The sequence below is a fragment of the Pelophylax lessonae genome, assembly GCF_965119305.1.
Source record: "Pelophylax lessonae genome assembly, chromosome: 10".
In the NCBI taxonomy this organism is placed as follows: Eukaryota; Metazoa; Chordata; class Amphibia; order Anura; family Ranidae; genus Pelophylax; species Pelophylax lessonae.
The window spans coordinates 161161872-161176431 of record NC_138777.1 but is presented as its reverse complement, the minus strand read 5'-3'; the positions used below and the strand labels follow the sequence as shown (position 1 = coordinate 161176431).

At 42.4% G+C, this 14560-nt stretch overlaps 1 protein-coding gene across 1 annotated transcript in view; it reads left to right on the top strand.

The window, feature by feature from the left end:
- Positions 1-2128: 2128 nt before the first annotated feature.
- Positions 2129-14560, top strand: part of SLC29A2 (solute carrier family 29 member 2) — a 52155-nt gene continuing 39723 nt past the window's right edge. Inside the window, exons 1-3 of the mRNA XM_082269710.1 lie at positions 2129-2208; positions 3526-3607; positions 7295-7458. Of these exons, the coding sequence (XP_082125836.1) occupies positions 2180-2208; positions 3526-3607; positions 7295-7458 (275 nt within the window). The 5' untranslated portion in view covers positions 2129-2179. The remainder of the gene's footprint in view (positions 2209-3525; positions 3608-7294; positions 7459-14560) is intronic.

Below are 14560 nucleotides of genomic sequence, written 5' to 3'. Positions count from 1 at the left end.
TTTAGAAATTCATAGAACTACAACACACAGCATGTGGGGTGCGTTGGCAATTTTGTGCAGTGTGTTTTACCACAGCTCAAGTCTGAATGAGCGCTTAAGGATTTACATAATCTTTAGAGAGACCCTGTTTATTTTAACAGCAATCTTTCCATAACGTATGCGCATTTAGCATATTTTAGCGATGGTATTTACCTGATAAATCCTCCCTTGTGTAGACTTCCAAAAACCCTGAGACTGCTGCTGGGCACCACCATCTCGGATCTGAAATCGGCAGCCCCAGCAGACTCCGAGCTTTCACTCAATTGACATTCTAGAGCAGTGGTCTTCAAAATGTGGCATGGGGGCCTGGATTTGGCCCTTTGCTTGCCTTTTATCTGGTCCTTGAGGCACTATTCCTGCCACTGGTAAAAGGCACTCTTCCTCCCACTGACAACCAATAATGGGGCACTATTTCTCCCACTGATACCAAAAATGGGGCATTGTTTACTCCAAGGACATTTTCTACTCGCACTGCCCACAGTCTGCCCCTACTCCCCATCAAAGTGTGGACAATAAACTGGCAATTGTTTGGAGACACCTGCTCTACAGTATTCTGCTTTACTCCTCACATGGCTGCTATAAAAAAGGTTCTGTAAGGATGTTAGGATAGGGGTAGAGATGATTGGCCAGCACTGAAAGTAATCAGACGCTCCCAGAACAAGAGAGGGCTATTGCTGCATTCATGTGGTTGGATAGATGGTGGTTTCCAAATGTTATTTTAGGAGCCACAAGTTGTAAGAATGAATTGCTGTGCTTTGTGGAGAAGGAACTTCCATTAAAAAGTACATTGATATTTCAATGCTTCTGCCAGCAAATGTTGACTGGTTTCTTTTAGGGTTGATTTAAATCTGGTGCAGTAAGACAGTTGGATGTCTGTTCCAGCTCTGTCCCACTGCTAGACAAGGCAAAATACCAAGTCCCCCAAGTTCACAGCACTGTGTTGCAGTGCTATGTGCTGAAAGTACTGCATCCACTACTTTTTTTTTTTTTTTTTTTCCTGCGCAGTGCAACACAATCCTTAGAACTTAATGAACATTTCAATAAAGTTTGCTTCAAAACAATCAGCGCATCTACACTGCTATCATTCCCGCACCCCAGTGGCTGCGTTTTTGATGCGTCTGTTGATGTGAACCAGCCCAAGTCTTTTGTCACATTTACTGCTTCATAAATATACACCATTCACTAAACATCACTGCAAGTCTATCTTCCAGTTGATGTGTTTAAAGTACAGTGACTAATTCAGTTGTTGAGCATTTCACATTCACTGCTCTATAAATATATGTTGCAATAAATGTATGAAATTGCATTAGGAAGGGTAAAATTGTTAGTTTAACCAAGAAAGAGGTTTTTCTTTATGTCCTTGTGAATGTGCAATAGCCGTGGTTTGCAGGGAACAAGAAAATTGAATTTACTAATCAGTAACTGAGCCTAATTGTTTGCCAAGTTTAAATCAATTTGTTAAGGTGATTACAAAACCAACAGTATTCCCTTTATTGTCTGAAATATGTTTTAAATGCTAGGGGCATTTTACATGTGTGCTTTCTACCCTTTGTATCTATTTTGCAGATTTTATTTGCATTTATTTTCCTGTATTTATGTGCATCTGAGAAATACTAGCCATTTCCCACTTAATGAACCCTTTTGTCATGAAAATTGCACGACCCTTACAATTCATGGTTACTGAAAAAAAGCCAGTTGGTGTGAGTAGACATATGTGTATTGGAGAAAGGGATGGGCTAGTGACACCAGTGAGAATATAGGTAGGGGGTTGGGAGTTAACAAAAAGTGATCAGCTGTTTGTTAGCAGAATGAGTGTGTGAGGAGAGGGGAACTGTACACAAAAAGAGCAGATTTTTAACAAAATGGGAATCCTTGTCAAGGGAAATACAAATCGGGATTATGGAAGCATGGAGAGTGAAGAAATGTGTGGCAGAGGAGGGACTGGCAGGTTTGTAAGGGAGGAGGGAAGGCTGCACTGGAAGGAATATTTAGGAAAGCACACAGGGAGGAGCTGAAAACAGCTAGGCCTATTATTCTCACTTCCAGGCTTTAATATCCACGTGATGATCTTTTCTCCTCCTCTAGCCTTTCCAGCTTAATAGGCAAGACTCTCCAGCATCCAGAGAACAGAAATTGCAAGATGTCTCGTAAAGATGAGCCGCAGGACAAGTAAGTGTCTGAACTGTTTCACTGCTGTTCACATCTTCTGTTTCTTCCTTGCTTTTCCTGTATTCTGTATCGTCTTTTAATAACCGTCCCTCTTATAAGTCTACTTTCATATTTCTCTGGGTTTTTCTACCTCCCTAGACAGTGTCCCATTCTGTATAGTATTCCAGCAGTACATTTCTGCTTTTGCATAGCTTGTGTGTGTGTGTGTGTGTGTGTGGCTGTGGGTCAAGTAACAGGTTCTGGATAAACCAGTTGGCTTTGTCTTACTGTTAAAAAAAAAAAATGTAATTTTTCTTGCACCTTCAATTGCATTGGACAAATGAATTCCTGAATTGTGACCTTGAGTATTGGTGCTGCAAACATCAATCAGCCTGTGCTGGACGTCTGTAACCTCTTATGTCACCATGTTCCATTGAACTGGAAGGGGTTACATTACTGCTGTGTTTTGATGGGAACACTCAGCCCGGAAGCAATCTATCCTGTATTTAAATATTCTATGACTTGGCACTGGTTGGGTGTAGATTAATTTTAAATATAGGGAAATGTAACCCGTTCAGTTCATGGGATCTATTAATTTAACCATCCAAAGTGTTTTTCCACTTTTGCACGAGATTGGGATAAGCCATACTTTATAAAGTATTGGTTACATGTATTTACAGTTTTTAGTCAAGTAGCGATTTAAAAAAATATTTAAACATTTGAAGCCTGGGTTTTTTTTTTTTTTTGTCCTTTTCTGGAAGTTTCAGTACTGTTCAATTTTACTAATCCTAAGCTGGCTATACATTATACAATTTCCTTTAGATTTACCTTCAACTATGTAGTGCCAACTGGCTGCCTGATTGCATATAAATTGAGTGTTTAGGTTTTACCTCCTATTATATGGTTTAGGTAAATCTAAAGGTAAATTCTATAATATATGGCCAGCCTTCTTGATTAACTCTGTGTGTACTGTGCAGCAAGATTTTATATAATTGTTAATAAATGTGAACACCCTGTCCTAGCAAAGGGTTAAATGTTTTGAAGATGGCCTTCATGCATTGTATGTTTATTGAGAGGATACTCGGGCTGTCCCTAGGATAGAATTAGTATAACCATGTGAATTAAAGGTGACCACTTAAAGCACACCTGGCAATGTTGGAATTCTTAGTTTGTCCCAATCTCTGACATGTTTGATTTATTTATTTTTTTCTTCTACTTTTTCCCTTCTAAAGATCTTGCATGCAAATTATTAAATTATTTACAGATTTTTTACTTTTCCATATTTAACTCTTAAATATCTCACACATAGTTAATAGTTCATTATTTGTTTCTACACAGGGCCTACTCAGTCAGGATTATTTGCTTTATCCTGGGGCTTGGAACTCTGTTGCCATGGAACTTCTTTATTACAGCTATTCCAGTGAGTTTTACATGTGTTTTTTTTATCATGTTTACAAAATTAGTCACTGCAAAATAATATATGCCAATATTGGATTATCTCTGTGTAATGTAACAAATCTATTTTAGCGTTTGCACTTAAAAAAAAAAAAAAAAAAAAAAATTAGTTTAACCACTTTAATACAGGGCACTTCCCTCCCTTCCCGCCCAGGCCAATTTTCCCCTTTTAGCGCTGTTGCATTTTGAATGACAATTGCGCGGTCATGCAACACTGTACCTACACCAAATTTATATCATTTTCCCCCCACAAATAGAGCTTTCTTTTGGTGGTATTTGATCACCTGTGCGATTTCTACTTTTTGCTAAACAAATAAAAAAAGACAGAAAAGTTTGAAAAAAAAAAAAAGTTTTTTGTTTGTTATACAATTTTGTAAATAAATAAGTTTTTTCCTGCACTGATGAGCACTGATGGGGTGGCACTGATGGGGTGGCACTGATGAGGCGGCACTGATAGGCGGCACTGATAGGCACTGATATGTGGCACTGATAGGTAGCACTGATAGGTGGCACTGACGGGCACTGATAGGTGGCACTGACGGGCACTGATAGGTGGCACTGACGGGCACTGATAGGTGGCACTGACGGGCACTGATAGGTGGCACTGACGGGCACTGATAGGTGGCACTGACGGGCACTAATGGGCACTGATAGGCAGCACTGGTGGGCACTGATGGGCGGCACTGATCGGCACTGACGGGCGGCACTGATCGGCACTGACGGGCGGCACTGATGGGCACTGATAGGCGGCACTGGTGGGCAATAATGGGCACTGGTGGGCGACACTAAAGGATGGCAATGATGGGCACTTGTGGGCAGCACTGATAGGGAGGACACTGGTGGGCATCACTGATGGGGAGGGCAATGGGTGGCTCCCTGAGCCCTGATTGCCATCCCTGGTGGCCATAGTGGGCATCCCTGGGGTCATAGTGGGCATCCCTGGTGGTTCTAGTGGCATCCCCCCCCCCCCCGAGGGTCTGCACTGGTAATCAATGATCTGATTACCAGTGCCGACACCCCCCCCCCCTGTCAGGGGAGCCACCGATCGGCGCTCCTTTACTCATGCCTGTCAGGCACGAACTAAGGAAAGCCGATCAACGGTAGAGCTGCACGATTAATCGTATGAAAATCGCGATCTCGATTCACCCCTCCCGACGATCTAACCCTGAAATATGCTCGATTCTTTGCATAGCAGAGAGAACAGCTGTGGAAAAAAAAAAAAAAAAAGCCTCCCGGCAAACGGCTATCAGCAAAGTCTCCCAGTAACTATAAACAAAAATGATTACATTTGTATCTTTTCCTTCCCTCTGCCAGGGAGAAAGGAAGTTTAACCTCTTAAAGACTGGATCTTTTTCTGACATTTGTTGCTTGCAAGTTAAATCATTTTTTTTTGCTAGAAAAGTACTTAGAACCCCCAAACATTTTATATATTTTTTTTAGCAGAGACCCTACAGAATAAAATGGCGATTGCTGTAATATTTTATGTCACACTGTATTTGCGCAGCAGTCTTTCAAACGCAATTAATAGACTTTAATGAATAAAAAAAAAACGTAACAGTAAAGTTATCCCAATTTTTTTTTGTTACACAGAGAATCGTGAGAGAATCGTGATCTTTATTCCAAGCTAAAAAATCGTGATTCTCATTTTGGCCAGAATCGTGCAGCTCTAATCAACGGCTGTTCCTGTTTTTACTATGTGACCAGCCGTGATTGGACACGGCTGATCACATGGTAAAGAGCCTCCGTCAGAGGCTCTTTATCGAGATCGGAGATGCAGGGTGTCAGACTGACAGCTCGCATCACCGATCGCCGCTCTGCGCGCCCCCGGGGGGCGCCCAGAGCGGTGTTATCCTGCCGCCGTCATATGACGTCCGGTCAGGATAACTCAACCACATTCCCGCCGTCATTTTGTAATAGGGCGGGCGGGAAGTGGTTAATCAGATTTCCAGCTACAGCTGACCACTTTGACAGCTCTTCTGCTTTGCCAAGAATTAGAACACTTGCCTCAGCCGATCTCACCCTGTAGCTGAAATGTGGTATGAATTCTCGTAATTTATTTTTCTGAGCATTATTGGAACATAAATTAGGTCGTTTGACATTTGTAAATAGTGACAGGTCTAACGTTTATTAGTGAGGCAGTCCTCTCTGTGCTACATCACAGCAATGGAGAAGGAACTGGGTGGTTTTGGTTTAAACTGCTAGGGTGAAAGCTGCCTACGTCCACTTGTAGTAATGAAGTGCAATGTGTGATTTTTGTATTTACAATGTTTTTCTGGCAAGGTTTAGAGATCCACCTTTTCAGGCCAGAGCAGTACTGTTTTTACCCAAATGAAGAGTGGATCTCTTTTTTTAAAACTTGTCTTAAAAGATATTTTTTATTTATTTTGAAATCCAAAAGCCTAATTTTAATACGGGGGCAGCTATTACAGTTGGTTTTGCTGTACTGAGTAATTAAGGTTTATTATAGCAATGAAAAAATTACCAGATTTGACAGTCGTAGAGGAAGCCAGGCTGTGGAAAAGGTATTGCACTCCCCCACCTGTAACACAAATATATATACAGTAAACCTGATTTTGTTTACACAGGCATGGTGGTTACGTCAGGATTTCCACCTCACCCAATGTGAACACATTTCTTTCATTGAAAGAACAAAAAAAACTAGGCTTTTTCTGAATGGTGGCAGTGCTGAGTGAACACTGTGTTGTGGGTACAATGCAGAAGGGCAGATACTCTGCACTGGACTTGACTGCTGCTATTACTGCAGTAGCAGCAACTAATACAGTGATTTGCAGCTTACACAGGGATTGGTTTGGAATGCAATTTGCATGTTTACATTGGTCCAAGCTGAACAAATGTAACTACGCAAGTAAAATCATACCTGAACTTCAAGTGACACTAAATGTTCTTACTCTTTTAAAATAATCTATTAAATCAGCTACCTAGTGGCTTTGTATACTATTTTTCATGAGGTGGTTTCATACTGTGTTTCTGCCTACATCCTCCCTGAGCTTCCGAACCTCTCTTTTTCCCCATTGCTTCCATTTGATTTGAATGTATAGTGCATGTTCCTACAAATCCCATAGTCCCTAGTCCATCTAGGGCAGCTATCTCCAAATTATGGTCCTCCAGCTGTTGCAGAACTGCATGTTTTATGAGGCATTGTAAAACTGACATTTACAGACGTGATTAGGCTTAATGGGAATTGTAGTTCCTGAACAACTAAAGGGCCATAGTTTGGAGACCCTGATCTAGGGAGTAAGCAAGAGAGGGTGGCTATGTTCCAACATACAGTGGAACACAATAACAAGAAGTCAGCTTTTGTTAATGCATACTTGAATATATATATTTTTTTAATTAAAACAGTTTGTCATTTTCAGCTTTACTGTGGGTACTACAGAAATTAAAAAAAAAAAAAAAAATTCACTTCCTCTTTGTATTGTCTTTTTTCATTTAGAAGTTTCAATATATTGCTATGCACAATTCTAGTGTAATAAAGAAATGAGTAATGTAATATAAAATATTGCCACAAATGGTACGTTTAACTGGTCTTACACATTATATTTTGATTGTATTTGCAAATGTTTGCAGACAATTTAAAATGGGTAATTTTATTAGTTTAATCGCATGTATAACCTTGATTTTCTTGTCTCAGTATTTCCATAGCCGCCTGTATGGGAATTTCTCTGTGAATGGGAATATGTCGGATTCAGAACACAAGAGTGGGAAGGATGAATTTAATTTTAATAACTGGATGAGCCTCCTAGCGCAGCTGCCTTTACTGCTTTGTACACTCCTCAACTCATTCATTTATCAATGGTGAGATACATATTGTATCAATATTTATATGCTGCAATCACAGAGATTAAGAGGTGTTTTTTTTTTTTTTGAGTATGCCAATATATGTGACCAGCCAGCAGTACTTTATTGAAAGGCATGCAATTTAGGAAATTGAACATCATAACCAAGGTAAGAGTAATATTGTTAGGATGGTCACCCGTTTACGGTTTCATTAAAAGCCAAGACTTATCTTGGAAGCCTTGTAGGTTTTTTATTAAAGAGACTTTAAAAAGGAGCCATTGATAATAATGATGAATGCTGGGACTTGTAAAGCACAGGGGAGTCATTGTGTACTTGTCCCTCTTCAGGAGCCTGAACAGTCAGTGATCATGTAAGTGGCTACCATTTTAGTTAATATTCGCTATTTAAAGTGTAACTAAAGACAAAACTTTTTTTTCCATTTTGGTATTGTATTAGAGGGTTGTAACCCCTGTCAATTTTTTTTTTTTTTTTGCCATCAATCTCCATTTGGGGAGAATTCCCTTCACTTCCTGTTTCATCACCAAAACAGGTGAGTGGAAATCCCTCCAAAGAGGGAATCCTGGGGTGTCACCAGAACTAGTGTCCCCATTGAAAGATTTCCCTTCTATTACTGTTCTGGTTTAAACCCAAAATTTGGGATTTTCTTTTATTTTCAGTGATAAACAGTTGGAATAGAGGCTGAATCTCCCTAATAGGGATTCAGACCGCAATAAAAACCGACAAGATTTCTAATCCCTCTCCACTCTATTCTAAACAACAACAAAAAACTTTAGTTATACTTTGTTAGTCAGGCCCTTGCAAAATTTTTATTTATGTGAAAAAAAAAATGGTATATCATTTTATGACTGATTTTTGAATTGTACTTACAATCACGTTTTTTAAAACTGGACCAGAAGGTGTTACCCCTTAATCTTAATGGCCAGGTAAGTTTTTGAAATTTGGCACTGCGTGACTTTAACTGATTGCAATGCTGTACCCAAACTAAATTTATATCCTTTTTTCCCACAAATAGAGCTTTCTTTTGGTGGTATTTGATCTCTGCGGTTTTTATTTTTTGCAATATAAATGAAAAAAGACTGAAAATTTTGAGAAAAAATTACATTCTAGTTTTCTTATAAAAAATATCCAATAAACTCAATTTTTTTGTCATACATTTAGGCCAAAATGTATTTAGCTACATGTCTTTGATAAATAAAAAAATCTCTAAGCGTATATTGGTTTGCGCAAAAGTTTATATATTTGCATCTTCAAACAATGATGTATATACTGGAATTTACGCAGCTTTTACTTTATGACTCCCTATCTCTTTTCTTGAAGTGCTAAAATGGCAGGGTAGTGCAAAACCCTGCCCCCCCCCCCCCCCCCCAAAATTACCCCTTTTTGGAATTTCTTTTTAATTTCACTCCTCGCTGCCTATCAGTTTCAGCGGTCATGAAATGCCAAGATAGCACAACCTCCTCCAATTGACCCCTTTCTCTTTTGTTCCTGGTAGTCTGGAAGGGTCCCAGTGTAGGCGACACCCTAGGTGCATGTCCTGCTGTTTGCAGTGTGGGTATAGCGCAGGGGGTTCCCAGTGCAGAGTGCACAGCAGAGTTTCCCCTAAACCTGTGTCTTACCTTCAGGGGCGGTTCCCTTACAGAGGGTGCAGGAAAAATCCTGGAAGCATGCTTTAGTGTTTGTAGCTGATGGTGGCCATTTTCCCATCTAGTCTGGCTGGTCTCCGGTTTGCGGCCATGTTTGTGTAGTCGGATGATGTCAAAAATAGCTGAAGCCTCATGGGGATGCTGAAGCTCCTCCTCTTCCTCCTTAGTTTCCTCTTCCTGTGCCCGGGACATATAAACAGGGATAGCGTCGATGATGATGCTGGGTTTGAATTCTTGACACTCCTCCGGTCAGTAGGTTTAGTCTTTGGGGGGGTCCCTGTTATCTCTCTCTCTCTGTCTGCTGATAGGTACCCTGAGCCTTGAGGGGATCCTTTAGTGGTGCCAAAAGATTGTTTTTGTACTGCAAGGTCTTCCTTTCCTTATGGAGCCTCAGTGTCACATCTCCCCCCCCACTGAACCCCCATGGAGGTGGCAGGTCCCTCGGAACCCCAGCTTCCCATTGTTGCACTGACAGTGGTCCTGCAGTTCTTAGTGTCCCAGGTGGAAGTGGCATGTGGCAAAGGCCCAGGAGGAAGCGCCCCCCCCCCCCCCCCCGCCTTACCCTGCTCAGTCTGTCTCCTCTGATTCTGAGCCTGATGCTGCTGTTGGCTCAGCCCGTCCATTGGGATTTAATATCACACCCCCTGATCCATCCGATAGGATGATTCCTTAATGGTCGCAGCAACGGATGAAAAAGGTGTTCGACGCACTTATGACTGCCGTGCATGAGACTTTAAAAATGGAGGATATGGCTGATGTAGCCACGGATGTGGCTGTGTCATTTGGTACGCACAGGTCGCATCGTACTCCTAAGGTGTTTCCTTATGTGTCCTTTTTTGACAGGTTTTCCTGGTAAGGATTTGGAACAACCAAAATTACCATTTGTGCTCCCCAAACGTTTTGCTGTATGTTACCCATTTGAGGAGTCACTTTAAAAAAGTGAACTAGTTCACCTGTTTCCAGGTTGAATAAAGCAACCATGATCCCAGTAGAGGAATCCCCGTCCTTATAGGACCCGGCTGACGAAGTGGAGGCTGTGGCATGCAGCATGTTTACTATGGCTGGTTCGGCATGTGGTCAGTCTTTGCCTCAGCCCTGGTGTCTCAGACCCTAACTGAATGGGCCAAGACTTTGCACCAGGGCCTGGAGGGTGAGCAGGTCCCCCCTGCTTATGTTGATTTAGCGGACCGGTTGGTCCATGGTCTGCAGGTTATATGTGATACATCTTTGGATATAGCTCCTGTGCTGTGCAAACGTTTTGTTTTCAGCGGTGGCGATTAGGCTCGTGCTGTGGCTTAATTGGTCCACAGACCAAGCCTCTAACAAAAACTCTCATTGATCTGCCCTTTCAAGGTGATCACTTGTTTGAGGCTACCCTGGATGATATCATTAAGGGTATCATGGGGGAGGAAGAGTACCTTCCTGCCACAGTCAAGGGAAGGGAAGGAGCCTCGCCCTCCTCAGCCCATAGAAAATGATTTTGTGCTTCTGGGATGGAGAATAAGGAAATAGATCTTTTAAATCTTCCCCGGGAGGTTCCAAGCTACCTTGGTTTGGTAATCCTAGAGCTAGCTTCTCCAGACCTGCAGACAAGACCCCTTCAGCATGAAGGTCTGCCCTCACCCAATATTGGGGTGGGGAGACATCCTCACTGGTTTCTGACCCCATGGACAACTTTGAGCGTCAAGGAGATCCGCAAAAGGTTTTAATTCCTGCAAAGGTTCAGGTAATCTCCGAACTACCTAAGGTCCCCCCCATCCCTGTCCAGGGAATAGAATTATCTAGGTCTGACTAATTCTGAGCAGGGTGGTCCTTCCTCTTGACAAATTTCAAGAACCACATGCTGTGATTCACCGGCTGATGTCTTAGACAGTTCTCTCTCCCGATTTTTGCATACAGGTTCTGAGTTTGGTGATATCCATCTTTAAGACAGTTCTATTTGCATAGTCCTACATGCAGCTCCTTTAGCAAGTTCGGCTCCACAGGAGGATACCGAAGTTCCTGATAAGGTTACAGGGTCCTCTGACACACCACAGGCGTCCAAGGGCCACGGTAAGGCCAGTATCATCCTCGGCTAAGGCTTCTGCAGTTCCTGCAAGGAATCAAGAGTGAGGATCTTCCAATCATCCTGGTGGCTGTAAACATCCCTTGGGGGCTTCCTCTCAGAGAAGACCAGTTTTCCCAAGGACTGATCCACCATCCTACTTTACAGTCTCAGATTTTATTTGGCTTAGCTATTGAAAGCCAGGTACTGGGCGATATAGGTCTGTCTGGATCAGTGATCCCTACTATGGTGAAGGCGAGGAAGTCTTCAGCAAGATAAACCATTGTACGTGGAAAGCGTACATTTCTTGGTGTGAATCGATCCTTTTCTGTGGCTCAGATCTTAACCTTTCTTCAACAGGGCGTTGATCAGAAGTTGGCCTTTTCAGTGCCGTCAAGGGCCAGGTGTCTGCCTTGGAAATCTTCTTTCAGCGACCCCTAGCCATGCACTCTTTTTTTAGTTCGTACCTTCATTCAGGGGGCTTGAGATGTGGCTCCACCTGTACGGTCTTTTGCCGCCATGGGATTTAAGTTTAGTGCTTTCGGTTCTCCAGAAACCTCCATTTGAGAATATTTGGGAGGTTCCCTTGTCTAGGTTATCCCAGAAGTTGACATTCTAGGTGCTATTACCTCGGCCCGCAGAGTATCGGAATTGGCGGCATTATCCTGTCTCAGTCCCTATCTGGTGATCCATAGGGATGAAGTGGTTCTTCGCCCCTGTCCATCATTCCTGCCCAAAGTTGTCTGACTTCCATTTGAATGAGGACATTGTGTTGCCTTCCTTGTGTCCCAAGCCGGCTCATCCCAAGGAATTTGCTTTGCATACCTTGGATGCGGTTTGTGTGATTTGGGTGTATCTGGCAGCAACTGAGTCTTTTCCAAGGTCAAACTCGCTTTTACCAAGAAAAGGCCTGGCAGCTTCTTTGGCTACCATCTCCAGATTGATCAGACAGTGACTCAGGCCTATTCCATTAAAGGTCAGGATCCACCTTTCCCTGTATGGCGCATTCTACTTGGGCGGTGAATGCTTCTTGAGCCTTCCGTTGTCAGGCTTCAATGTTGCAAGTTTGCAAGGCGGCTACTCGGTCGTCCATGCATACCTTCACAAAATTCTATAAGGTAGATACTTTGGCATCTGTGAATGCTTCTTTTGGCCCCAAAGTTTTGAAGGCTGCTGTTAAGAGGGGCTGTTCCCTCTTAAGGGATGTTTTTTCATTAAACCTTTTATTTATTTATTTATTTATTTATTTATTTTTTTAGACTGGGCTCCTGTGACCTGGTTTAGGCTCCTGTGTTCTGGTTAAAGGGATGTTATGTTTTAGCCTTGGGTTATTTTCCCTACCCCTCATTTTCCTTTTGGCACTGCTTTTGGATGTCCCACTAGTTATGAATAATGTAGCGCTGTGTCCATCGATGAACGAAAGAGAAAATGGGATTTTTGTACTTGGCGTAAAATCCATTTCTCTGAGTTCATTGACAGACACAGCACCCACCCCTATGATTTATGGAGCGCTGTGTCCGTCGAACTCTGAGAAATGGATTTTAGGGTAAGTACAAAAATCCAGTTTTTCGGAAGTGGACACCCTAAGCTATTTGCTAAGAGGCATGTTGAATCCATGGAATATTTTTTATATTTTTGCCAAGTTTTGGAAAAATTGCATTTTCGTTTTTATTTATTTATTTTTTACACAAAGTTGTCACTTAAATGATATATTGCTCAAACATGCCATGAGTATATGTGAAATGACACCCCAAAATTCATTTCTGACTTTTTGGCAGTCTAGCCGCTTACAGGACCCCCGAAAACCAATCACTGCCTTCATGCTTTCTAAGGCTTCTTTCACACGGTCCGCCTCCGCAGGCGGATCCGTGTTGCTCAGCGGGGATCGATCCGCGATCCCCGCTGAGCCGGGCGGATGACAGCTCCGTCTCCGCTTGCAGTGCGGAGAGGGAGGTGTCTCAGCACCCGCTGCCCTCTATGGGGGATCGGAGGAGAGCGGACCGCTTGTCCGCTCTCATCAGATCCGCTCCGCTCCGATTACTGAACGGATGGAAAAATAGGGTTTCCATCCGTCCAGATTTCAAGCACAGGATCGGATGCGGATGGCAGCGGGTGTCAGCGGAGGTGACCTCCGCTGACACCCGTTGCCCCATAGAGCTGCATGGAGGATCCGATCAGATCCGCCTAAAATACTGACAGGCGGATCTGATCGGACCGCCCGTGTGAAAGAGCCCTAAGGGCGTAAATTGTTGATTTTATTCCTCACTACCGATCAGTTTCGGAGGCCATGAAATACCTGTGTCCATCCCCTATGCTTCGCCATCTATGCTCCTTTTTTTTTTTTTTTTGATAACGATGAAAAACACAAACAATAAAACATTACATTTATTATAGCATAAAGTACAGTAGAATGGTGGTATTTGCAAAGAAAACTATGGTTAAAAATGAAAAACGTTAACAATAAAAAAATTGCAGTATAACAGTATATTATAAAGTACAGTAAAAGAGTAAGAACCGAAAATTAACTCAATAAAATGACAAGTATTTTTGGCTTTTTTATGTTAAATTTTTTTTTTTTAACTGTAAAAAAAAAAAAAAACTGTTCCAGGCTAGGGTCTCTCAAAATTCGAAAGCCATCTAACCTCTTTTGAGACCCTGTGTGAAAGTGTGCCCTAGACTGTTCTGTGCTGTAGCCTCTACTACTAGTCTGCTAGTGTGTGGTAGCGACAGAAACAGTCCCTGATGCAGAAACCAGGTTGGCCAGGACAGGAGGAACAAAAATTGCGGGTGTCATGCCTATATCTGTGTTTTCTACAAACACTACATCTTCTTTGAGGTGCTTTTTTGGGTAGCTGTACCAGGGTGGACATCCGGAAAATGCCTCTCATGCAGCTGGTTCACTGCATCTGGATTGTGAATTTGGGCCACAGCACCTTCTGGATACAGAAGGGCTGTAATGATCTCTTCCTGGAATTTTAGGAAGTATCCACTTCTTCCTGAAGCTTGTATAGCACATAAGCGTTGTTTAGCACAATAGCGATTAAGGAGCCAATTGGAATAAGTATACAGGCACTTTTTGTACCAGTGTCTGGCCTTACGGGCAGTTTAGGTACGTTGCCATCATTTGGTCATTGAAGTGCACCGAGACACAGAGGGGGGCTTCTCAACACCAGTCGCCGTTACAATTTAGACTGTCGTATCTGCGTGAATAGAGGACATAATGAAAACATTCCATGTGTCCCTCCCCTTCACTGCAAGCAATTTATTACACTTCAAGCAGGCTCTCTACCCCCATCTAAGTCAGAAATCTACAAGGCGTTAGGGAAAGCCCCGGCGATTTGTTCGCGCGGTCCTACATGCGCTAATTCCAAAGTCAAAAAGGTGACTAAAAAGTGTCACGCTTGTATAATAA